The 25363-nt window shown below is 48.8% G+C and overlaps 1 protein-coding gene, 1 long non-coding RNA gene and 1 other non-coding gene across 6 annotated transcripts in view; 2 read left to right on the top strand and 1 right to left on the bottom strand.

Moving 5' to 3' along the window:
• The window catches only part of ZBTB7C (zinc finger and BTB domain containing 7C), a 386806-nt gene that overhangs the window by 227060 nt on the left and 134383 nt on the right, over positions 1 to 25363 (top strand). For 2 of the 3 annotated variants that reach the window (XM_016933664.4, XM_054672018.2), the window contains exons 3-4: positions 660 to 721; positions 21431 to 21557. In XM_016933664.4, coding sequence (XP_016789153.2) covers positions 21547 to 21557 — 11 coding nt within the window. In that variant the 5' untranslated portion in view covers positions 660 to 721; positions 21431 to 21546. The remainder of the gene's footprint in view (positions 1 to 659; positions 722 to 21430; positions 21558 to 25363) is intronic. The other variant, XM_016933665.4, reaches the window with a different exon arrangement.
• Positions 1028 to 24856, bottom strand: LOC104003149 (uncharacterized). Of its 2 annotated transcripts, none has more exons than XR_002940434.3 (5): positions 23811 to 24856; positions 17690 to 17816; positions 8739 to 8785; positions 5217 to 5368; positions 1028 to 4527 (listed from the first exon to the last, which is right to left on the bottom strand). It is a non-coding gene; the product is annotated as an uncharacterized LOC104003149 (long non-coding RNA). The 2 variants fall into 2 exon arrangements; XR_002940435.3 differs by lacking the exon at positions 23811 to 24856 and adding an exon at positions 19214 to 19541.
• LOC112206334 (U6 spliceosomal RNA) lies at positions 16775 to 16881 on the top strand. The gene has a single exon (XR_002940557.1). It is a non-coding gene; the product is annotated as a U6 spliceosomal RNA (small nuclear RNA).

Below are 25363 nucleotides of genomic sequence, written 5' to 3'. Positions count from 1 at the left end.
CACACTCAGGCGAAATGCAGGAGAATTCACAGTTCAGGTTAGCGTTGTCATTAACTCAAGTCTTTGGTGTCAACTCCCTCCCGCCCCGAACGTTCCTGCCTGGCCTTACAGTCAACCTCCCCGATGCATTTTCTGGCCTTTGTTGGTTTGTGTCAGCTCTTGAACATTATTTAAATGTAGTTTGGGGTCCATGAATGCAATTACCATTGTGTTATTATTCAGAGCCAGATTGTTAAGATGCAGGCAGCTGTACAAGGAGATGCCCTGTGCTGTGAGGTCCAATTTAGGAAGGCCTTCCGAGCTGCACGCGCAGGGTTGCTAGGCAACCCCATGCTACAGAAGTGGAGGCCTCACTCCGGAGTGGGAAGAAGCCAGGGCGCCTTCAGGGAATTGGAGGCAGTGGTCAATCTGAGACTGGCACAGCGCCGGGGAGGGAGAGGGAGGCAGCGTGGGCCGAGCCCACAGGTCTGGAGGGGTGGAATCCTGCGAGGAGCGAGGGGCACCCACCCAACTAGCATGCGGTGTGCCTGGGGAGGGGAGAGTGCTGCTGGGAGTGAGAACACAGAGAAGGTGCAGAAGCCTGAGGTCGGCCAGGAAACTGCTGAGGATACCCAGAGCAGATGCTAATATGATTCTCCGTCCCTTTCTTCTCTTTGCAGGAAATGAGCAGATTTGCAGAAAAACTGGTGTCCTGAAATTTAAAACTAAGGCATCGGTGCTTGTGAGTATGAATTTTGCTTTTTTAGTTCTGTGGCTTAACAATGTTCCTGGGAAGTGGGTGGATTTCCCTGTTAGGGGAAAAGAGCATGACCTGGATGGGATCGGCTTTTGGTTCTTCTTCTGGAAGCTTCCTCCCTTGGGGTGGAGCTGAACCCAGGAATGTAAGGCACTGAATTGGAGGAGGGTGGTTTGAACCCTGGCTCTGCCCTCTAAGTGGAGAATGTTCCCACTGGCTCATGAAAGAGTCACTCCCTTAACTCGATTGCTGTGCGGGAGAGCAGGACTCTAGAAAAAAGAGAGATGTGCATTTTTTTTTTACTTGGGGCCACAAACAGTTTGTACAGTTCCAAGTTTGCTGCTAGGTTGACCCCCTATTCAGAACAGTAAATTCTCATAGAGGCCATTTAACAGTGTGTTAAACTAAGTGCAGTCACAGGAACCAATCCATTAATCAATCTGAGAATGTCATTAATCACCAGGTGCCAGGCAGCACCTGGAAGCTCTGGGAAATCCACGAGAAGCAGCAGGCATTGGCTCTGTTTTGGAGGAGCTTTCAGTCCAGTGCAGGAAGAGAAGACACCTGCATATGAGACAAAGAACTTTATGACCAGGTGTGTGCACCAGCTCTGGCTGGCATGGCCCGGGCAGAAATGCTGGGGATGGGAAATGGTTAGGGAAGACTTCCTGGAGAAGGAGAGGCTTGAACTGGACTGATGGAGGAGGGAGGCCATTCCAGGAAGGAAGGAACAGGGGTGGATGCCTATGTGGAGGATGGTGTAGGCATGGGTCTGAGGGTGGGAGGGGAGAAGATGCTGGTGAAGTTGGACAGGGCCAGGTGCTGGAGGGCTTGGCATGGCTTCAGGAATGGTCCAGATGCAAAGAATCAGGATGGAATAAAGGATTCTTCACCTATGTAAATAAAATTTAGTTTCTGCCTGTTTGTCGGCCACTCCACGATATGAAAATGGCTGCATGAATTTTTCACAAACTTGAGGTTGTATTTGAGATCAGTCTATACACTGAGTAGATTACAGGAAATCTGCATTGGAGATATTCCCTTTGTCTCAGAGAGAGAGAGGGAATGAGAAAGACACAGAGAGAGAGAGAGAGAAAATTCTCCACACAGCTGCAGCCAAGGGCCACCAGAGCCCTGTGAGGCCAGTAATGGGGCCACATCTTGAGCTCCTGGCGGACAGTCACCAATACAGGACTCCCAATTGTCCACTTGCCTTTCCCCCAGAGCCACTTCTCACACAGGGAGCTCTAGGTACTGTGCTCAGGATGAGGGGCAGCTGGGATATATTTATTTAATGATGATTAATTAATATTTGTCCCAAGCAAGCAGGAGAAGGTAGCTAGTTATAAATCTCCATAACAACAGCCAGTATTCACATTGGATGAACAATTCGCAGCACTCTTGATGGTACTGCCTCATAGGTGCTTTACAAAGGCTCTGTCCAGTATTCCCATTTTGCAGATGAAGAAACTGAGGCTCAGAATCATTCAATATTTGCTCTAGTTTGCTCTGCTAGTAAGTGGTAGAGCTGCCTAAGACGTCCACACTGACTTTCCGCTGCACATAACTGGACATTGCTCAGATTATGCAACAGGTCCTTTTGGCTCAGCCCTTGCCTCCTGCTTATTCATCCTGGGGAAGAAGAGTCATCATTGTGCTGCGCCACGGGGTCCAGTTGTCAGAACTCTGTCTGTTCTGGATGTCCATGTTTTGCTGTTGCTGGCTTTCGTGGGCTGTATTATGTCAGACTGGTGGTCTTCGGCAAGGCGGGAAGGTGGTTATGGTGCTGCCTTCAAGGAGGAAGGCTCACGTGTGCTTCCAACTCCTGGGACAACCCTCTGAAAAGATGCTGGAGGGCTTCATTTTGAGCCACTGGTGACTGACTTAGGTTGGGCTTCCTAGAAGCAGAGCCTGAGTCAGTTTTCAGTGGGATGTGATGTATCCAGGGAGAGCTCTTAGGAAACACTTGTCAAGGAGAGAGGGAAGCAGGGTAAAGAAGCAAGAGCTGAGTGGGAATGTGGTCTCAGGGCAGGTCTCCCTGGGTCTGGTCCACATCAACTGCACTGCAGTGATATCTGACTTGGAGGCAGGGGGCAGGGCTTGTGTGTCCCCTTATTTGTCAGCAGCTGCCCCCAGAGTGTTGCTGGTGGTGCATCTTCCAAGGCATCACCTCAACCAAGAGCAAGGACCCGAGAATGTCATGAGTGAAAGCTGTGTACCACACTCAGCAGCTGGGGAGTAGGTACAGAGACCTGGGCAGGGCATCAATTGCCTTTATTCTCATGCGTGTGAGCACCACTCTTGTCAAGACAGCCAAATGTCATTTTCACTGACCTGGCAGTAATTTTCATTGCAGTAAGATTGTATTTTGGGAGTATAGGTATTAAAATAGAAATCAATCCCGAAGTCTGTTTTTTTAACTGAAAATAACATGTGCTTTTTTAACTGGAATTTTATTCTTAACAGACAGTATCGTCTCAAGGCTCTAAATTCAAAAGTACCAGAAGGTATATTGTAAAAAGTCTCCCCTCTACCTCTGGCCTCAAGCAGGCTCCTGTCCTAGAGACAACCAATATTGCCAGAGTTTTGTGTTACTTTCCAATGATAGTCTACAACCAACAAGATTGTGGTTTAGATTCCAAAATTTTGGTGAATCTGATGCAGTATAGAAAGGTGCCACCTTCTTGGGTCTTTAGAGTCAGCAGTTGGGGTTATTCCAGAAGGGATTGAGCTGAAATAGGCCTTTTCTTTGGAGAGGGAGCAATTAATAGCCTGATTCAGCTCTCAGTGGAATGTTTAAAATGCATAAGAACTTTACAAACGTTTTCGAACTCTTTAGAGTTACTATATAAACAATTGATATAGGAATTGAAAATTATTTTTACTTCTAATTGCAAATAATAAACTTTTTATTTCTCATTGCAAATAATAATTATTATTTAAAGCAAATTATACATAAAATTTAAATTATTATTTAAAGCAAATTATTTGAGATACCGCATGACAGCCCCTGGAATTCCCAAATATTTAAAATAATTTAAAATTTCACTAACTTCACTATTTAGTGCAAATTATTGAGGTCTCCCTGCATTTATTGTCTGATGTCATTTGCATATTGTGTATTCTGTTTCCAAAGTGCATTTAGATTTCCTGCATTGTCAGCACCGTGTGAGTTTTCACTGTGGTTTCCTTTTATGAAGTGACTTGACTATAATTTGGAGGTACTTCCTCAACACAGGATCTGGTCCAAGATGGAATGGGTTCTTTTGGTGGCGAGCCCCCTCTGGTAGAAGGGGCTGAAACAGGAGCTAGGTCATCTGTCAGCACAGTTACACAGCTGATCCACACTGCCTGACAACAGGCTTAGAAGACGTCTAAGGTCCTGTCATAGCTGAGTCTCCTCTGTGCATCTTTGGTATCATCATGGCATTTCTAGGCCATTTACCTCACTTGAATTCCAGGCTGTGGGGCTCACACCGGACACTTACCTTCTGAAGTTTGGTCTTGAATGCTCTGTTCATTGCCAGTATACATTTTCCAAATTGAGCTTATTTTATAATCGTGGAGGCCTGGCAGATATGTTTTTCTCTTGCAAGCAAGCTCCCTTCTTTCAGTTCTCCTTCATGTTTACACTCTCTCTCAGGTTACAAGAAAATCCTCTAACTTGTTCATGACCTGTTCCAGCCTGGAGACAGATGTTGGTGGCACCCCCATGAGGCAATGAAAAAAAATCTCATTTCCGTTCAAGAAATAGAATCATTATCTTGATTGAAATAATATCTTTCCTCAACCTGCAACCAGATAAAGCATCAAATTGGTGGAGTTTCCTTATCACTGCACAGTGTTTGCAGGACACAGAATAATGGCCTGTCAGCTGCCTCTGGTGGGGTGGGTGCTGTAATACAGAGCCCACAGCTCCTGGCCTGGTTTGGATTATATGATGTCTGGTGCAATGTAAAATAATTCAATTAATGACAAATATCATTATATTAAAAGGAGAAGGTAGCGTAAACCCTAAAACAGAATAAGCAATAAAGGCAGCTACAACTATTATAGTGGTTGTTTTTAGTAGACACATCTAACATGCATAGGCAATTCTGGGGGTGACTGAAGGCTACAGATGTTTATATCCTTTAAGGATGTAAGTACTCTGGAACCTGCAACCCCACTAGGCCTAAGATTCCAGGGCTTCAGTGGGAGTAAGGGGGTGACTGGGCTTGAGAAGGTGGACGAGGTCCTAGTTTTGGGTAGAAAACAGGACAGCCAGAGGGCAGCAAGCTGATATATTTGGGAAGGGAGCTGAAAGAGCTGTGGGTAGGGAGGCAGGGGGTCTGGGTTCCAGTCCTGATTCGCCGTCATTGTCATGCAGCTTTGGGCTCTTGGGGCCTCAGTCACCTCTTTGTTCAGAAAGGATAACATGGGGGTACCAGGAGAAGGAGGCAAGGCAATGTTTGTGCAAAGCCCAGGATAGTGGCTGTACCTTTGATCCTTCCTGTCCCTTGTCCACTGAGTGGGGAGGCTCTGCTACAGCCCAGGCAGGTCTGCCAGGTGGTAAAATGCTGATTCCCACAAACACTCTTTTCTTATGCACTGCTCAGCTCACAGCACTCCTGCATGGAAGGTTTCCTTAGCCTTAGAGAGCAAGGGGATAGAGTGTCATTCATATAAACAGCATTAGCTCAGAGTCCAGTCCAGTCCAGTCCTTGCTATCTGCTTTCCCCGTGGTTTGGCCTCAGTTCCCTCTTCTATGAAGATAAAGGGGTGACTCAAGGATCTCAGTGGCTCACCTTTCTAAGCAACTACTCTGTAACAGGCACTATTTCAACCATTTTACATTTATTAATTAACATAATCCTCACAACAATCCTATGCATTGGAAACTTACACTATCTGCTTTTTACAAGTGAAAAGTAACAGTGAGGTTAAGTAACTTGTCCAAGGTCACACAGCCAGTAAGTGCTAGAATTGGAATCTGAAGCCAAGCAGTCTGGTTAGAAAACTTAAAATGGACTGCATCAGGACTAAATAACAGTTCAAACAGCCTGGGCTTTCGTCAGACCCTAAACCATAATCCTATGATACAGAGAAGCAGCAATAATAATTATATCTTTGTGATGTTCTAGGAGGCTGTAGAGATTGTTCCTACACCTGGTGGGAGGTTGAATGATATTCTGACTAAGATACCTGATCCTGGTAGCTCAGATCTCTTGCCGTGGATCCCGTAAAAGTGTTGCTAGCTGTATATACACTAGAACACCAAGGTATGCGGGCCTTACCCTCCCACTTACTTGCCCTCATCTGGCCCACCCCCCTCACCCTACAGAGCCCTCCTGGGCCCTTGGGGCTGTGCTGTCTGCCAAGACTTCCCCAGAGAAGGAAACCATCCCTCCCAAACACCACCCATGCCTGCTTCATTTCCCTCTCTCTCCAGGCATGGCATAGGTGACATGAAAGCTTCTGTCTCCAGACCCTTGTCTTCAAGAGGAGTGCTGGCCTGTCAGTGAGCGTGCCTGATTACCATGGTAATCACCAGCGAATGGTGTGATTTTATAATACATTTCCATCTGAAATATGAACAGGTGTGCTGGGGAAATCAACATTTATCAACAAGAAGGTCTAGGGAGATTAATATTGAATTTAGGATTGCTCAAGGAAATGGATGGAAGGAAGGAAAGAGGGAAGGAGGGAAGGAAAGGAAGGAAGGAAGGAAGGAGAAATATCTTCCTTGCAGGGAAGGGAGGAAGGAAGGAAGGGAGGGAGGGAGGGAAAGAAGGAAGGAAGGAAGGAAGGAAGGAAGGAAGGAAGGAAGGAAGGAAGGGAAGGAAGGAAAGGAAGGAAGGAAACGAAGGAAGGGGAAATATCTTCCTTGCAAGGAAGGTAGGGAGGGAGGGAGGGAGGGAGGGAGGGAAGGAAGGAAGCAGGGAAGGAAGGAAGGGGAAATATCTTCCTTGCAAGGAAGGAAGGGAGGGAGGGAAGGAAGGAAGCAAGGAAGGAAGCAGGGAAGGAAGGAAGGAAGCAGGGAAGGAAGGAAGGGAGGAAGGAAGGAGAAATATCTTCCTTGCAGGAAGGAAGGGAGGGAGGGAGGGAAGGAAGGAAGGAAGGAAGGAGAAATATCTTCCTTGAAGGGAAGGGAGGAAGGAAGGAAGGAAGGAAATAAGGAAGGGAGGGAGGGAGAGAAGAAGGAGAAATATCTTCCTTGCAGTGAAGGGAGGAAGGAAGGAAGGGAGAGAGGGAGGGAGAGAGGGAGGGAGGGATATCTTCCTCGCAGGGAAGGAAGGAAGGAAGGAAGGAGAGAGAAATATCTTCTTTGCAGTCGAGGGCATTCCAGCCTGACTTCTGACCACTCCCCCAGCAGATGCTCCTTTCCTGTCCCTCCCGAGATGGTCTCCCACCCTGGCTTCCAAGCTGGTCACTCACATTCCTCCCGGCTCTTCCCTTTTCTCTCTCCTTCCTGGTGCTTAACCACCTGTCCGATCCCACCAGCCCTGGGAAGCCCACCCAGCCCCCAGGAATCTCTGCCTCCTTGAGCACCTGAAGCCCCCACATTCCCCACATCCAGCGTAGGAGAGTCTTTCTCCACAGCTGGCTGGAAGGCCCCCAAGTGACATGCATTCATCTGCTGTGTAACTCGGCCACCAGGCACAAGCCTTGCTCAGCCATGCAGGATCCCTTATTGGTTGGGGACTCTGGTCCCATCTACAGTCCTCAGAAAAGACAAGCCTCTGTTGAGCTAAGAACTTCTCTGTTTACTTAGGGCCCCAAGTGAAAACATCAGGCCAACCTCTGGGTGGCTCTAGAGCAGAGCGCCACAGCCAGATTGGTTTGTTCCTGCTGGAGAAATGGAATTATCTGCATTATGGTATTCCTTCCAGAAGTAAGGGCAGCAGAGGGCATCCAAGGAAACGGCAAGGCAGTTTGATCTTTAAGTCTCAGGGTCCCTGGCATTGTCCCCTCCACCCACTTCAAAATCAATGAATATGAGAAGCCACACTCCTGGGACCAGGAGGGGTCCTCCTGCTGCTCCATGGCCACCCTTGGTAGGGGAGAGGTAGGGCCCCAGAAGAGGCAGCCTTGCCCAGAGGGCCCTGGCACAGTGGGACACATGATGGGCTCCACTGCTTTGTCCTGGATCTGTCAGTGTCTCAGACACAGAGCAGGCCAGGGTTTTTCTGTCATTACAAGCAGGAGAACAGAATGGACCTGATAGAGGCTTCCACATGAAAGGCCTTCGTCTTTACTTTCAAGTAGACAATGCATCAGAGAAGTTGCCAGACCCGCTCTGACGATACGACAGGCATCAGCTAATATTTTGATTTTAATAGAATGAATAATAAAGAGCCCCAAGTGTCTCTCAGAACTAATTTTGAAGAACATATTCTGCCACATGTCCCTCTAGTTGGATCAGGCTCCTAAAGAGATCATAACAAAAGGTTTAAACCAAAAAAAGAAAGAAAGAAAGGTATTCCTCCACCAACTTTTCTCTCTTTTAATTTCCTTCTCGTAATGCTTCTCACAGAACAGTAACTTATGAAAAGATGAAATGAAGTTGGAACAAGAAGCAGCAGGCAGAAGAGGCCCGACGTGGTAGCCCTTGCTTTTGTTCTGCAGTGCAAATGGCTTCGCAGCAGATCCCCTCCCTGAGATGCCCTCCCTGAGATGCCCTCCCTGAGCATGGCAATGTGGGGCCTCCCGTGCAGACAAGTACCAAATACATTAAGGGAGAGGGCACTGCCTCCCTCCACAGGGGTCCGCATGAGTCAGGGGCATGGCAGGAAACAGGTGGCAAACTTCAGTTCGTAGACAATTTGGAGAGTTGAGTTCAAAGGCCAGTGCCAGTGCAGGGAACTCTCAAGACCCAGTGAAGTACCCCAGGTCTGTGAACACTGGGGAGCTGTTACACCCAGGGGCACTAAAGGGGCAAGGAGAGGGAGGGGCTGGGCAAGGAGAGGGAGGGGCTGCTGGAAGTAGAGACAGTGAGGGTGGGGTGGAGGGGCCACCTTACCAGGGCTGTGACCTCTGGTCCAGGGATACAGCTGGTCTGAGGCCTCCCTGGAGAAAGGGATACAAGGCATTAAACACCCCAACTCTAAACCCCAAACTCCCTTCCTCCATTCTCCACCTAGGGCCCTACAGGCTGAGCTGACAGGAGGCCAGAGGCAAGGGAGCCCGTTGCTGTGTCTGCAGTGGTCGGCCTCCCAGGGCACAAGAAGAGCAGAGTAGGGTGGGAGGGACAAGTGGAAGACAACAGCACAGGCCTTGGCCCCAAGTTCACAACAGGCCAGGCCTGGCCTGAGGGGCGATTTCATGGCCTCCAAGAAAGTCCACAGCTCACAGACACACACACACAAACACAAACACACACATGCGTATACACACACACACGCACACACCCTCCTGTTGGCCAGGAATTATAGTTCCTTTTGCCAGGAACACAAGAATGATGGCACTGTCACAAAATGTTTCCCTGGAAGAGGAGAGATGGGGCCATAAATGAATCCACACTGAAATGCCACCTCGGGTCCCTTACTCAAAGAAGGAGCTGAAGGAGGAGACTAGAATAGTTCTAGCAAGGTGTCACAGGAGTCACCAGGAGGGGGCCTTGAAGAAGTGCCAGCCAAAAGGAAAGGCTTTTGCAGGTGAGGGCAAGTGGTCAAGGCAGAGAGCAGGAGGGCCTGAGTTCTAGAAGCTGAGGCCTGAGGGTGAAGCAGGAGGGCGAGGGGACCACTTTGCTGGTGGAAGCCACCCTCCAGCTGGCCCTGCTTGTTCTTGGCTCATGGTCCTGCTCCAGGCCAGAAGTGGCTCTTGGAAATGTAGACAGCTCTCAGCTCTGTGCCCTAAAGGGGTTTATGCTGATGAAAACACTACCAGTGAAGTAATAGTTCCCGTAGATGTCCAGCACACCCTATGGGGGGCCTAGGCCAAGTTCTTGCAGGCATCATCTCTTTTAATTGTCCCAAGACCATGAGGTGGGCATGGCCCCACAGGAGGGAGCAGAGACGCGAGAGGTCAAGTGAATTCTCCAAGGCCACACACTGAACCCAGATGGGTTTGATTAGGAACTCCTCCTTGGCCTGGCTGCCTGCTGGCAGTCCCCTGGCTGAGGAGAGTCCACTCCTACAGAGAAGAGAGCATCTTTCAAATATTGGAACATACATTTAAATTTTTTATTTGGGAAAAATTTTAAATTACAGAGAAACTGCAAACAAAAATAATCCAAAGAATATCCTTATATTCTTATATCTCAGATTTACCTGCTGTTAACATTTTACAGCACTTGCTTAATCATTTGTGTTCTTTCTTACACATACACACACACACACACACACACGTGATTTCCTGAACCATTTGAAGGTAAGTTCACCCCTACATACTTCAGCATGTGTTTCCCAAGGATAGGTATATTCTCTGACATAATCATAGCATGGTTGACCAATACATTTAACATTTATACAACACTTTAATCTAATCTATTCTTTGTATCCTGATTTTGTCAGTTAACTTCATAATGTTCTCCCCAGCATTTCTCCCTCCAGTAGATCTCATCTAGGGTTGGATATTGCATTTAGTTGTGTCTCTTTATCTCCTTTAATCTGGAACCTTTTCACAGCCTTTCTTTGTCTTTTATGACATGGACATCTTTGAAGAATACAATGCCCCCACTTATTTGTAAGACAGTATATTCCTCATGTTGAATTTGTCTGATGTTTCCTCATGATTAGAATCCAGGTTATGTATTCTTGGACAGAACCCTGCATAAGCCCTCTTGGTTCTTCTCAGGGCATCATCAGGAAGCCCTCATTGGTGATGTTAATTTTGATCTCTCAGTCCAGGCAGTGTCTGATTTCTCCATTATAGGATGATTTTTTTTTCTCCCTTGGAACTAGCAAGTGGTCTATGGGGAGACATTTTAAAACCATGCAGTACCCTGCTCCTCATCAGTCTCTCCCTAAATGTAGCACCCATTGATGACTTTTGGCCCATCCAATCATTAACATGAGGTTGCACAATGATGCATTTCCAACTCCAGCACTGCCTCCATTCTTGCCAATGGGCCCTTTGCATTCTACTGTAAGCAACAGAATGTTTTTATTTATTGTCTGCATAGAATGATGAACTCTGGTTTTTCCAATGGTTTAGTATTTCTCACCTATGATATTTTAATACACCACTATCCCTATTTTGAGTATGTTCTTACTTTCTGGTATGAGAAGAGATTTCCAGGCTTATCTTGCACCTAACCTGCACCAGCCCTGGAATCAGTAATTTCTCTGGGGGGCTCTGGTTCCTTTTAGCGAGGAATGGTATTAGACATCCAGATCTGGGTTTGCTCGTTGCTGGGTATATTTGCACCTTGGGGCCCTTTCAGGGGACAAAACTAGGAAATACATGCATCCATACACCTATACATCCATGTACTATTCACCCATACACATGCACACACACTGACATATTTGTATTTTAGAAATCGTGAATCCATACCAATACCTCTAATTCCAATCCATTTCTACATGGTTGTTTCCTGCCTTCCCCATCTCATAATTACATGTCCTTCTTCAGCAGTGAAACCTGGGCTCCCCAAACTGTCAACAAAATTCACTCCTTTGCTCATCCTATATTACATCTAAAAATACTCTCAGAATTGTTTCACCCAAATCACTACAACCAACAAACCTTCCTCTCATCCCCACCTCACCATGCCATGTTCATAAATTACTAGGATTAGTCTTTCCTTCCTGATTTTTTCTGTCCTTCAGTGTGGTTATAGTATTTATTTGAACTACAGTTAGGTTCCTTTTTTTTCAGTTTGAGGGATTTTTTTCCTTCTCATTCTTATTAAATTAATTTTTAAAAATATGTAGGACATGAACATGCTTTCAGAAGTCAAATAGAAAGGTACAGTTGGAGATAGAAGGTATAGTTGGAGATAGAAAGGTATAGTTGGAGATATACAGAAAGGTATAGTTGGAGATATGTCACTCTCTTCTGTAACCCATTGCTTCCTTGTAGGTAACCAATTTAATTGTTTTCTGCTTATGCATCTATTTATTTGTGTAAAGAGAAGCAAAATTATATGTTGTCTTATTTCCCCTTCTTTCTCATAGAAAAGGTAGCACTATATATAGATAGATAGGTAGGTAGGTAAATACAGATTTAGATGTATTTACATTTTACTTTATTCATTCAGTAATATTTCCTGGCAGTCACTTCATATCAGTCCATAGAGGTCTTCCTCACTCTTTTTTACAGCTGCATAATACTCCATCATGTGTATGTGTCATGGTTTATTCACTTGCTCTCTTACGGATGACCACTTAGGTAGCTTCTCATATTCTGCAATTACCTAATGCTACAATGCTTGTGCATGTGTGTTTCATATGCTTGGGATTCTAAAAATGGGATTATCAAGTTGAAGAGGATGTAGTTTTGTTAGGCGTTGCCAGATTCCCCTCCATGGGGTTGTGTCAGTTGCATTCCTGTTTTCCCACAACCTTGCCAACAGACGTTATTGTCAAGTTTTGGAATTCTTGCCAATCTCACTGGTAAGAAATGGTATCTCATTGTAATTTTAGTTTTCATTTTTTTATTATGAGTGAAGTTGAAAATTTTTCATATGTTTAATGATCATTTTTAATATTGCATTTTGTGAATTGTCTTTATATCTTGTCCATTTGCTATTGGGTTTTTGTTCTTTGTCCCTCAATTTTTAAGAATCTTTTATACACTAAGCCCTTTGTCTATGATATATGTGACAAATATTTTCTCCCAGTTTATTATTTGCCTGTGACTTTACGTATGGGATTTGCCATATAAATTTGTTTGTATAGTCAAATTATCCAATCTTTTCTTCTTACAGCCAGGTTATAGAAGAATTCACCCATGTGGAAACGTAATTTTTAATGGCTATACAGTGCTAAACCATAATTTTCATATAGATTCTAAAAGATGAATTGGAATTCCAGGTTGATGGGGTGGAGGATGAAGGAGGGCAGATGGGGAGCCAATTTGGAAGTTGGAGCAAGCCCTGTTGATTTTAGGATGGGGACAGGGGACAAGTGGTGTCTGCCCTGTAGTGATGGACATTCACACGAGGCATCAAGATCAGTCCCTGTGACACAGTCCAGTGACAGGACCTACCAGGAAGGGCTGTGGACTTTGGAGGAGGGAGAGGTCCTTTGGGTTGGGCATTGAGTCTCTGGGGCAGGGCCAGGACAAGGATGAGGCAAGTGAGGCACTCAGTGTAAAATTTAAGGAGGTGCTCACTCTCAGGAGCATGCAAGTGCAGGCCTGGCACCTGACAGTGAGTGCCTCCTTAAATGTGGTGCCCTAGGGCCTCACCTGCCTCCCACTACTGCCTACTCTTCCTTGGAGAGAAGGACTTGCCAGGCCTTGGAAAGATACAAGTTGAATGGATGGGAAGGGCGGACGTATCATAGACCCTGAGACTGTGTGTGGAAGAAGCAGTCCATCCATGAGGGACTGGCCCAGTTAGGAGTGGTGTGGTGCTAGAAGGGTGGGCTGGGAGGAGTTTGGATTTTATCCTGAAGGTCCTGGGAAACCACTGCAGGACTTTAAGAAATTATGCCAAACTGGGGGAAATGGGGATGATAACAGCCACTTCCCAGAGTTAATATCAAGATTAAATGAGATAATCCACATAAACCTTTTCAGTTGGCGTGGGGCCTGATGTGGAGTGGATGCTTAATCATCATGAGTTTCTTGGACTTTGAAGGGATCTACTGATTTTCTTAATCAGGTTTTGGGTCTAACAGCAGGACTGTTCAAATCACAATGTAGGAATAGACAATTAGCAAAACTTGAAGTAAACTAACTGTCCACTCCTGTCTGGCAACATCTTGGGAAGAGGAAGATGGCACGTTCAAGAACTAGAGGAAAGTCGGAGCTTTCAAGTTGCTCCAAGGCCTCCATTCTCAGAACAGAAACCAAGGCCTGGGAAGGCTCTGCAGTGAGTTCATGGCTGTGCCAGAGGCTGCTGTTCCACCCCACAGTCCCCTCCCACCACCCCCTAGACAGTGCCTGTGCTCCTCTGTCTCTGCAAGAGGCCTTCCCGACCGTCTGTGTCTCCTCCCTGAACTGTGCTGACCCTGAAAACAGAAAAAGCGAGAAGCAGACAGGACCAGGCGGCCCTTCCCACCCCCACTGTGGCAGGCTGGCCTGGGACAGAGCAGCAAGTCCAAGGCCCTCTTCGCCCTGGGCCAGCTCCCTGAGGGAGGGGCCGCCCAAGGAACTGAGGGCTGTCATTGCCCTCGACTTGCCAGCCCAGTGAAGGCCATTCCCTGTGGCCCCGTGGGTCATGTCAGTCAAGTGTTTGGGAAAAATAAGTGTGCAACGATGTGGCGGGTGCGTCCTTCAGAGCTCGCTGGTCTCCCTCTCCCCCAGCTCCCACTGATGGAGGCCAGGAGGTCACCCGAGTCTCCCAGACACACTCATGGAGACAGGGCACACAGACTCCGCTCCCAGCTCCCAACCCTTCCACCTGCTTCAGGCCTGCAGCTCCGGCTGAGAAACCTAACAGGTCCTGGGCAGATTCCCAGCCGCCAGCCCTCCCTGCACCCCTGCCTGCTCCACCAGCCTGTGCAAATGGCTGCCTGACGGGCCATCATGACATTTAAGGGCACTGGGAAGCCTCTGATGCAGACCCATCTTCCCACCCATCTTCCCACTAGCTTAAAATCCATCCTCAATGCATCCTTAGCCTCATCATGTCCTGTCTGTGGCTGAATCCACTGCCACCTCTTCCCAGATGCCTTTCTCAAACTACAGAGGAACAGTGACCTTCTTCCTCTGCCTGCAGCCTACACAATAGGTTTCAGCTTTGGGTTCAGGCCTGGCCACGTCTGTTTCTTGTCCCAGGTAGCTGTGAACAAAACTGTCTGCCTCTTTCAGTATGAACTACCCAAGAGCTGGAGCTACTTCTTATTCGGCTTTGAAATCCCCAAATGCGTGGACTGAGTGGCTGACATGAAAACGGAAAGACCACAGTCTTCAGAGACTGGAAGGATTAAGCTTGAAGTCTGGCCTGATACTTGCCAAGTGGCTTCAGGGAAGCCACTTAAATTGTCTGAGCCTCCATTTTCTCATCCATTCAATAGGATGATGGTATCTACCTTGCAGGGCTGTTGCCCCACATAAAGTAGTCAGAGTGCCCAGCCCAGGAGCTAGGACCCGGCAGGCACCTGTTGCTTCATTCACAGATGCCTACTGTGTGCCTGCTCTGGGCCAGCCTCCAGGGCAGCCATGGAGACAGCAAGCTAGGACTCAAGCACAGTTCCGGAAGCCTCTGCTGAGAGCCCTCTGTCTGGGTTGTGCTGGGGCTGGGGCTGCAGGAATGGGTACAGCATCCCTGCCCTCCAGGCACTAATGGTCATTCCCATCATGGGCACAGTGGATTTTCCAGGCTCCTTCCAGCCGCATAGTTGCTGAGATCAGCTCCTAGAATTTGGTGATGGATGATTCCTGGGATATTCTTCCTAGAGTGAAGGGCCTGGCCTAGGTAGGGGAAGTGAGGGCTGGAAGGAGAGAGGAATTCAGAAGAAAGAAGGCTGAGTGCCTGACCTCAAAGAGTGCCCAGTGTGGCATGCCCATTGCTCTCCAGGAGGGGGTGAGATGGCCAAAGCCAGCCTGGGTTCCTCCTTTAGGGAAAATAGGTATCAGCCAGCTGGGGGAAGAAGCCACAAGCTGGGCTTTGTCCTCTTGTTTAACTTGGGGCCAGGCCTGTGAGCACTGGATCATGGGGCTCCAAGGCTCAGGCAGGGCCAGAGAAAGAGTTAAGTGAGACCTGGTACCATCTTCTTCTACTGCCAAGGGAGTCTCTGGGTCCAGGTCCAGCAGATTGGGACCTACCAACCTTAGGTTCCAGATTCTAATGCCCCACTTTCAGGTAGGTGGCTGGTAAGAGACAGTTGAGTGTAGGCTGTAGGCAGAACCCAGGGCACAGCTCCTTGTAGGATCAGAAAGTGAAGGGTCCCTGCCCTGTGGGGCAGGGGGAGGGCTAGTCCTGGCAAAGGCACCACACTCCCATGAAAGGCCTGGACAGCAACCACAGAGGCCTCTGCAGTCGTACAGTGGCGGGGGGGTTCTCTGTCATCTGTCAGTGCAGAGGGGACAGGTGCAGAGGAGTGGGGTGGGCCTAGTGAGGTGAGTGAACTGAGGAAGGCTCTGGGAGAGGCACCTGTGGATCCCAGGCTTTGAATGACTTCATAGGTGTGGAGGGGATCTCCCAAGAGTACCTGCTTACTCTGTTAAGGTGTCAATGGCTCTTTTTCTCCTCCTGGCCTCCTCTAAAGGTCTGAGGACCAGTGGGAGGGCTGGCCCCATCCCCTAATCCAACATCCCAGCCATGTCTTCCTGAACATGTCTGAAAATGCTCATCCCTGAGGCTGCCCCGGGTTTGGTGAGCTCCTCTGGGTGGGAAGTTTCTTTGTGTTCATGATGCCTCTCTGCCTCCCCTCAAATCCAGCATTCCTGCAGGTGGGTGGATCTCAGAGACCCCAGCTCTCACCTCAGTCTGCGCATCCTTCTCTGGAGAGGCTGCCAGGCCCCCCAAGAGCTGTGATGGATGAGTCCCTGTTCAGGTCCAGATGCCCCCTGCAGAATAGGAAGACTGGATACTAGTTAGCCCATGGGGTGTGGGTAGAGGGCTTCTTTGGCACAGGCCTGGCAAGCAGGTGCCCATCATTCAGCACAGTAAGAATGCTGAGGCAGGGTCTTTGGTCCACTTACTGGTGATATAGTGGAAGGCAGTTAAGCAGCTGGGAACCCCATCACCCCATTGCACAGGCCATGAGGGCACCCTTGAGGCGGATTTTGCTGGGGGAAGTTGGCCTTTGTGGGGAGTGCAGTTCCAGTGTGGCTTTCAGTGAATAGATAATGAGGTGACATTTTAATTGTGTTTCTGTTAGGTCAGGAGAGGTGAGGGGTGGGAGAGTAGACGGAGTCAGGGAAACACAGAGACCTTCTGTCCACTCTCCCTCATAACAGAGAGAACAGAGACTTTATCATCCAAAATGGGATACTTTTGTGCTCGCTTCAGCAGCACATATACTAGAATAGGAATGATACAGAGAAGATTAGCATGGCCCCTGTTCAAGGAAGACACACAAATTCGTGAAGCAGTCCATATTTTTAAGAAAAAAAAAGGGACACTTTTGATAGTAAAAGTGGGCATTATTATAATCGTAAGAGAAAACAGATGTGAAATGGGACTTTCCCTGGAAAACACGAGACTTCATGAGCCAGTATGCTTGGCTGTGTTTTCTCCTCTCCATTTGCCCTTGATAAAGAAGGAAGTGGACGGCACAGTGTTTGCCAGTTATTAATGGGTCATATGGCCTGTGGCACGACACTTCACCTTTCTGACCCTCGGCTCCCTCATCCATAGTTTCCTTCATTCATTCTGTAACTATTATTTTGTACCTTCCATGTGCAACACAGTGTGCCAGGTGCTGCGAGTTCAAAAGTGACGATGGCAGGGCCGCAGTGCTGTTAGCTCCCTGGGGTCCCTGACCTCTCCGGAGACACAGCTCTAGCCCATGAAGTCGTGTGATCTAGTTTGGGGAGCTGAAACCGTTAAGTAACAGAGGGTAAGGCTGTCTCTGAAATATGTCCAATCGAGTGGTAAGGACAATGGTAAGGCAAGGGGACTGGGAGGTGAGGAGTACTGTGCCCACTTTATGGAAAAGGAACCCAGGATGCAAAAAGATGGGACAATGCGTGCAGCAGCATGCAGTAGGAGGTAGAATCCTAACCTGCGTTGCCTGAAAATAAAGTCAGTACACTTTCTTACCTTTCTATTGTGTAGCCCTTGCCTGCTCCCCATGCCCCATGCAGCCATCTGGACAGCAGACCCTGTGGTACACATAGACCCCCTTGGGGACAGGGCAAGTGCCCCAGACCAGTTGCAACATTCACCAAGGGCTGCCAGGGGTGTCTTACCTCAGCCACTTCCCTTCTGTTTGCTCAGATTCCACAGCTGAGAAGTTGATCCAATAAATCTTCTGCTTCTAATCTTCCAGAGAGGTGAGGGTCAAGGAGAAAGATGTGATGAGTGTTCTGAGCTGCTCTGAGAAGGGGGATAGGTATAAGAAGCCATGTTTATGCCTGATGCAAGAGGCAGAAGACCAACATTATCCTTTACGCAACTTCCACGAAAATATAAACTAGAACATTGTCCCAAACATGGAAAATGATTTGCTGAGTCTTACAGGACAGGTGATAAGCTTTCAAGTCCTCTAGCTCTTTAATCTAGTGTCCCTTACCTACAAGATCTGCCTTCCCCTATTTCTTCTTCAGCACCTAAGAGTTGGTGTTTACATTTTATTAATAAAAATCATTGGTGAGATTGAGCAACTTAAATCATGTTAGTGGACACTTATATTTCATGTTCTTCCTTATTGATGTATAGGAGCTCTTTGTATATCGTAGATTTAAACCTATGTCTGTAACTTATAATGCAAATATTTTCTCCCAGTCTGTTTTTAACTTGGATTGTGGTATTTTTGTAATCAAATCCACCACTTTTCCCCCTTATAACTTGTGGGGTTTGTTTCATGTTTAGAAAAACCTGCACATCAACCACATATTTGTCTAACAAAAATTTGCCAGTTTCCAGATCTGAAAACTTTGGTGCAGGGATCCCAGGAGGTTGCCTTGCAGCAAGTAAGCCTTTTCCAAGGACCTCTTTGCAGGGAGCCTCTGACCGAAAGGCCCAGGACAGCTTAATCAGCCTGGGCCTCACCCTGAACCCTCACACAGCACCTGTGCTCTTGCCAAGCTCTGCCCTTTGCTCCCCATGGGTTGGAGCCTGATAAGAAGCTCAGTGAAGCGAATATTGACTGTGGCACCCTTAGAGTGTGTTGTCCTGGTCACCAAGGCCAAATCAAAGCATGTGGACTTGTTTTTCCTTTTGATAGTCCTTTCCCCTCCCTTCTTTCTTCCCGACACTCTGAAAGGGATCTGAAACCCTACTAAAGCTGTTTTATGTGGGCAGGCACCTTTATCCAACTGTTGCTGCTCTTATGGAAAACTTTTCACAGAGCTGAATACAGAAAATGATCTTTTCAAACATACCGTTCTGTGTAATTTTATAAGCTCTGTAGTCATTGCTCTAGCATCTTCTCAAAGAAACCTTGAAACCCTGTGGCTGCTGTGTTATACAAGAAGCAAGAAACTCAAGTAACCAGAAAAGGACTATTAATCCTGTTTGGGCTCATCCTCACTAATTCATTGTTTCTGGCAAGGGGGAGAAAGGTTGCTTTGAAAAGTTTCTTGGAAGGACCCAGAGTCTACTGGCGCATGCGCGCGCGCGCACACACACACACACACACACACACACACACACAGACACACACGCACACACACACACCCTAGCAATGCAGTGGCCTGCATTTAACATTTCCAAATAGGTAACTCAAGTGTTAGGTCTGTGCTCAGTCTGGTTGCCTTTGATGTCCCCCATACCTTAGTGCCACAGGCTTTCAGGGTGCATTTCTTTGTTGGGATGCAGGGCTGAGTAACAGTTAACGCCAAAGAGAAAAAGCAAGAGATGGAGGCCCCAGCACAGGAGCAGCTGGAAGGAGGAAAGAGCTGGGCCAAAGGCTCAGAATAGCTGAGTTCTGGCGCCAAAGGGTGAAAAGGGCAGAGGAAATGGGTAGGCTGGGGCCTGTGGGAGGGGCAGGTTGGACTGGGAGGGGAAGTGAAGGCGGTTGTGAGAGATCACTTGTCCGTGGAAAGCTTTCAAAGTGGAGATTCAGGAGTGGGCGGGAAGCCTGGAAGGGTGGAGGAAGGGTCTGGATATTGCCTCCGGCCAAGGAAGGACCGGACACAGGACTACCTCCGGATGGCCATTGTGCAGAGAGCAGGCACAGACAGCTTGGGTAGAAGGGCAGCACGAGGTTCTGAGGACCAGAGAAGGGCAGGGCTGAGCAGGCTCTGCTTTGTGCTTCCAGCTGAGGTTGAGGTCAGAGGAAGAGGCCTCTTCCTGGGGCTGGGGGCTGTGAGTGGGGAAACAGCCTCAAGAGCTTACCCCCCTCCAGTAAGGACAACACAACTGAGCCACCTTCTAGCTTAGGAGGTGCCCAACAGGTGCCAGAGGCTTGTTCCAGTGGGGACAGCAGCTTCCAGGCGCACTTCAGCAAAACCATCACCAAATGTGCCCAATATGGTCCATCTACAGCTCGCCCCTGGCTGCCTGTGGCAGTGTAGTGCCCAGGCCCCTGGACGCTTTGCGGGTCACTCCTTGGCCCGTCTCCCCGCCTGCTGGAAACTCCTTTTTCTTGCCCCCTAACATTGCTGCTTCACTGGTCCTGTCCGTAACGCTGAGGACCAGGCCAGGTGCTTCTACCTGCTGGGGACCGGGGACCCTGAGCTTCCACAGGACTGGCCCTCCCTGTGATGACATCACTCATGTCGGGACTCCCACCCCAACGGCATTCCTTGGAGGGAGGCAGGGAGAAACCGGGGGTCTGAGAAGCTGAGAAGTCCAGCTTACTGGGGAAAAGAGTTAACTCTGCAGACACAAAGGGCAACAAGATATTGTGTGATTCTTCTTCTATGAAGCATCTATGATAGGCAAATTCTTCCTACCCAGTGTTCTTATTTCTCCCAAAATAAACAAATAAATAAATAAATAGAAGAAGCAAATTCTTAGAGATGAAAAGTAGATTAGTGGTACCAAGGTTCAGAGGAGGGGAACGTTGGGAAGTTATTGCTTAACAGTTACAGAGTTTTTGTTTGGGTTGATGAAAAAGTCTTGGAAATAGTGGTGATGGTTGTACAACACTGTGAATGTACTCAATGCCACGGAATTTCACCTTAAAATGGTTAAAATAGCAACATTTATGTTACACATATATAAATATAAACATTTACCACAATTTAAAAAAAAATTATTCTCCTATAAAGAAGTAATCAAAGAGCTCAGTCAAAAAAATCTGGGAAAAACGTATTATGCAGTGTGCCAGACAGGCATGCCATACTGTTAATAAGAATATCTGGTCATTTTAAAAAGAGGGAAAGATCAGCTTTGAATCCAGGCCCTACTAGCTCGGCATGCAGGCCTCTCCCCACCCTTTACCCAAGTTTCCTCATCTGTAAAATGAGGCTTACGTGGCGAGAATATGTATGCTGGTCACAGAGCTGTGCAGACCCTGCAAAGAGGGGCTGTTGTGGTTACGATGTTCAAGTTCCCCATTCCTATTAAGCAGCTCAAGTTCTCAGAGCCAGGGAGGGGATTCATGTTGGCTGGACTCCAGGGCTTTATTTTGAAGTTAACCTTGAGGGCATAGCATTTGGTAGTGGGCGGGGTGTGGAAGGAGCAGAGGTTGGGGGGCAGTGGCGGTGAGGGACAGGGGCTTTTGAAAGCTCATTGCACAACAGGAACAGAGGGAAAGGCTTTGTCTTCAAAGGTGTCCCAGCAGTTACAACAAGGACTACAGCAGGTGCTGATGAGGCCGCAGTTTGGGAGTCTGATCCCTAACAAGGCCAGGTCCCCTCTCTCTGCCCAAGTTTGCTCCCTGGATACAGAGGAGGACCTGGGCCATAGAGTATGGGCAGCTCCACGGGGCGATTCTTGCTCATCACTGGACACTCATTGTCTCTGAAGGACGGGCTACGTCGGAGTGTTGTCTTAGATTCGAATGCATGAGGAACTGGAATAATCAGTAACATTTCTCCCAGACAGAGCTGCTCTGAGCTGTGGGCCAACAGGAGGCTGGGAGCTCTCCTCTAAATTGCTTTGTGACCTTGGACAAGAACCCTCCCCTTCCTGGACTGCAAATTTCCTCCTCTGTAAAATGAAGGGTTGGTGAGTGTCCCTGTAATGCTGGGATTTTGTAACCATACTTGTTTGTGGGAATGTGTTCAAGCACAAGGTGATCTACCTCTTGATCAGCAACAGGATGTATAGAATTGTTTTGGCTTAAGATTTCCTAAGAAGTAATATAACCCTGCTCCCTTTGCCAGCTGGGTGACCTCAGTCAAGCTACTTGACCTTTCTGTGTCTCTCTATTTTCATTTGTAAAATAAGGACAACAACAATCCCAACTTGGTGGCATGTAGGGGGTGGGGGCTCGTGGTGAGGACTAAATGAGTTAATATGTCTAAAGTCATCTGAACAGTATCTAGCATACAGTAGGTGCTTAATAAATGTCTGGAGCTCCTTCCAAGTGCACAGCACTTACAGTGGTTAAGTTATTCACACTCTAGGTTATGCTGAGCTTTCTGAGAGATCCAGAGAAGGCAGGGAGGCCCATTCTCTGCATTCAAGGGGCTTACTAGCCTTTACTTAGAGATGCAAAAAAAAGCGCTTATGAAACAACAGCCAACAAGAAAATGCATCATCCAAGTGCTGGAGGGGTCCTGGTGGGTTAAAGAAGGAGGATCATGAGGTAAGCACTTGATCTGAACCATGGGTAGACAGGGAGACAGAAGGGAAATCTAGCAGATGAGTATGTTTGTGTATACATATGTATGTGTGTGAGTATGAGTGGTGTTGTGACTGTGTGTATGGGTTAGCATGAGAGTGTGTGTATGTGCATGTTTGCCAAAAGAGCATGAACAAAGGCTTACCCTGGAATGAGAAGTCTGAGTCTTCAGCAACCCTAGGCAGCACCACATTTTGTGGTTGTGTTGCGGCCACATGCTCCTCTCCCGCTTGTTGCTGGGACCGGGAACATGCCTGCCTGTGAGTCCAGGAGCAAGCCCTTGTGCATAACCCGGGGTGTGATTAATTTAATTATTTCAAAAGCCCCTTTGGTATTTCATGAGGGTCATGCCCCTGGCTGTGGGCTTGAATACAACTGCAGCAGGTTTCAATAAAATCAATTAATTTAATTTGATTTGGTTTTATGTACTTGGAGCTGGTGCCTCTTGAACTCAGTATGAAAATTATTGCAGAATAAAAATGCATATTAGTACTCAGAGCCCAGTGTCCTTGGACTCTTCGTGGAGCCTGCAGTGCTGATCACAAAGGCAAATCCCCTCTGACCTGGCAGGAGCCTCTGCCAACTGTCCACCTAGTTAACCCCCTCCAGCTCCAGACAGTGCTTATGGCAGCTCCTGGGCTGTTTGGAGTGTTCTTCTCACTTCCCAAAGCACTTTCTTATCTGGTAGTGAAGCTAAGGCATTTCCATTTTGCATTCGTGAAATGGACTCAAAGAGACTTTGGATGGCCTTGGTCACTAGCTTACTGGTTTTTTTTTTGTCCCTCTTAATGAAACTAATTGAAGCAATATGGTGCAGTGGATTGAAAGGCAGCTCTGCCTCTCAAGAGACACATGAACTTGGGCAAGTCCTTTCACTTCTCTGGGCTTTCTTTGTCTGTAAGAGGGCTGGACATCTGCTTGAAAGGCTGATTCCAGCTGTCAGAATCACACAATCAGTGGGACAGCTGGTCTTCCTGAGCTGCTTTGGGGAGCCTGTCCCACTGTTAAGCCCCACTCCATTTCCATTTCATCCAAGAGGGCTCCCAGCCAGTTCATGGAATGGGTGATGGGATTGAAGATGGGCCCTGCACTCTCCAGGAGTGGCTTCTCCCCCACATTGCTAGGATCAGAGCAAATGTTGCTTTCAAGAAGGGAGGAGCTCAGGGGCCTAGAAAGCATCTGACCAGCCCACTATTTTACAGATGAGGGAACCCAGCTTCAGAGTCACACAGCCACTGTCCAGGGCCATGCTCATGCCCAGCCACATTCACAGTTATTATAAAGGGGGGAGATTTTGCTCAGGGCTCATTTTCCAACTGTCCTTTTCATTCTTTTCTCCTGTCAGGATGGGAGAGAGATGGCCAAGCCATCTTTGGGGCCTCTCCAATAAAGCAGATGCTGACATCAGTCATTCCAGCGCCCCTACATCCCTTCTCAGGCCCAGTAGCTGCCGCTTCACTGAGGACCAACGGGCCCCATTCGGAAACATCCCCCACCGGTGCCTGACATCCCACCCTTAGCAGTTTCATTCTCCTAGACAGGAGGGCCTGCCCTCCCTCAGCCCTTCCTACTGACTGCATGCTGAGCATGAACGTTCATCCTCCTCAGTGACATTTTTCTCCCATAGGTCTTACCTGCCCAGAGCTCTTCTGTAGCAGAAACCGAGCCTGTCCTCTCCATCCTGCATCTCTTATTTACTGAGAGGCACTATTGTGTGCTGAGAACTGCCCTGGGCACTCCCTGTACATTATCTCATTGAATCCAGCATTGGCCCCGGAAGATGGGCATTACGGTCCCTATTTTCCTGTGGGGGAACTTCAGCTCAGAGAGGAGACAGAATTTTACAAGGTCACACACAGCTATGAAGTGACAGGGCCAGGATTCAACCCCACATCTAACTCCAAGACTCTTGGACCATACCATGTGATCTCCCTCGCGCATAGGAGGTGCTTAACAGATCCTTAATGACCATGTAGCCAATACGTCCCTCTGCCAAACCCCAAATGTGGGGGAAGAGGTAATAATAGTAACAACTGTCTATGAAGTCCCTATTATGTGCCAGGCACCAAACCGCAGCACTCAGTGAGGTGAATACTACTACTATCTCAATTTTACAGATGCAACAACTGAGGCATAGAGAAGTCACTTGCCCAAGGTCACCCAGCAGGTAGGTGAGCTGGGCTTCAGTGCGGCCCTGCCTCGGAGGTGGAGTCCCTGCCTCCATTCTGTTGCTGGATCCTCCTTTAGCTCCCCGTGGCTCTGTTTCCGGTAGAAGGTAGAAGGCTGCAGGGAAGGAGGCTGGGGCCAGGGGTGGTGTTTGCGCCTCGGGGACGCCTGCAGCTGGCACTGCCCTCCACCCAGCTGATAACTGCAGCCGGGTCTGGCACGAAGCCCTGCCTGGAGGTGGGCGGCCGGCGGCGGCGGGGGGTCTGGCTCTGCGTTCGCCCCTCTCAGCCCCGCCTCGCCCCCTGCGGGGTCAGTGCGGGTCCCGCCCGCCCGGGCAGGCGCCGGCCTCTCAGGCGGTAACCGGGTAACCGTGGGCAGGGGCGGTGCCGCGCCGGGCCGCGGCCTCCCGGGGAGGCGGGCGGGTGGGGAGGTCGAGCTGGAGCGATGTGAGAATGCGGAGGAGAGGCCCGGGAAACAGGCTGCGGCCGCGGGGAGGGGCGCCCGGGAGGAGGGCGATGGCTCCCGCGGGAGGAGAGAGAGGCCGCGGGGGCGCAGAGTGGAGGGAGAGGGCGGGGCGCCCGGGAAGGGGCGGGGATAGAGGCGGGGCGTCCGGGGCGGGGCGGGGCGGGGCGGGGGCGGGGCGCCCGGGCCGGGCCGGGCAGCGGAGTGAACGCTGCAGGAAAGGGGCTGCGGGCAGGCACGGAGTCCCGGGCGCTTGTGGCCGGGCGGAGCGGCTGTGGTTGCTTCATGTCCCGGATTCTGCTTTCTCAGAGGCCTGGCAGGGAGAGAAAGGTGGGCGAACCAGTCTGAACAGGCCGGGCAACTGGAGGAGCGTGGGCCCGGCGAACTGGGGTGCTGCCCAGCACCCTCTACCCTCACCACGCTCGGGAATTTTTCGTGAATCCGCCCCGTTGGTTTTACAGTTTCCTCTCATCCCGGCCCCACCCTGTCTCCTGACCCGCCCTGCCTTCCTCCGCTCTCTGAGCTGGCTCTTCCAAGGGATCGGTTAGCCAAAGGGAGG

This window comes from Pan troglodytes, chromosome 17 (assembly GCF_028858775.2).
Source record: "Pan troglodytes isolate AG18354 chromosome 17, NHGRI_mPanTro3-v2.0_pri, whole genome shotgun sequence".
Lineage (NCBI taxonomy): Eukaryota > Metazoa > Chordata > Mammalia > Primates > Hominidae > Pan > Pan troglodytes.
This window is presented reverse-complemented; position numbering and strand designations above follow the sequence as displayed.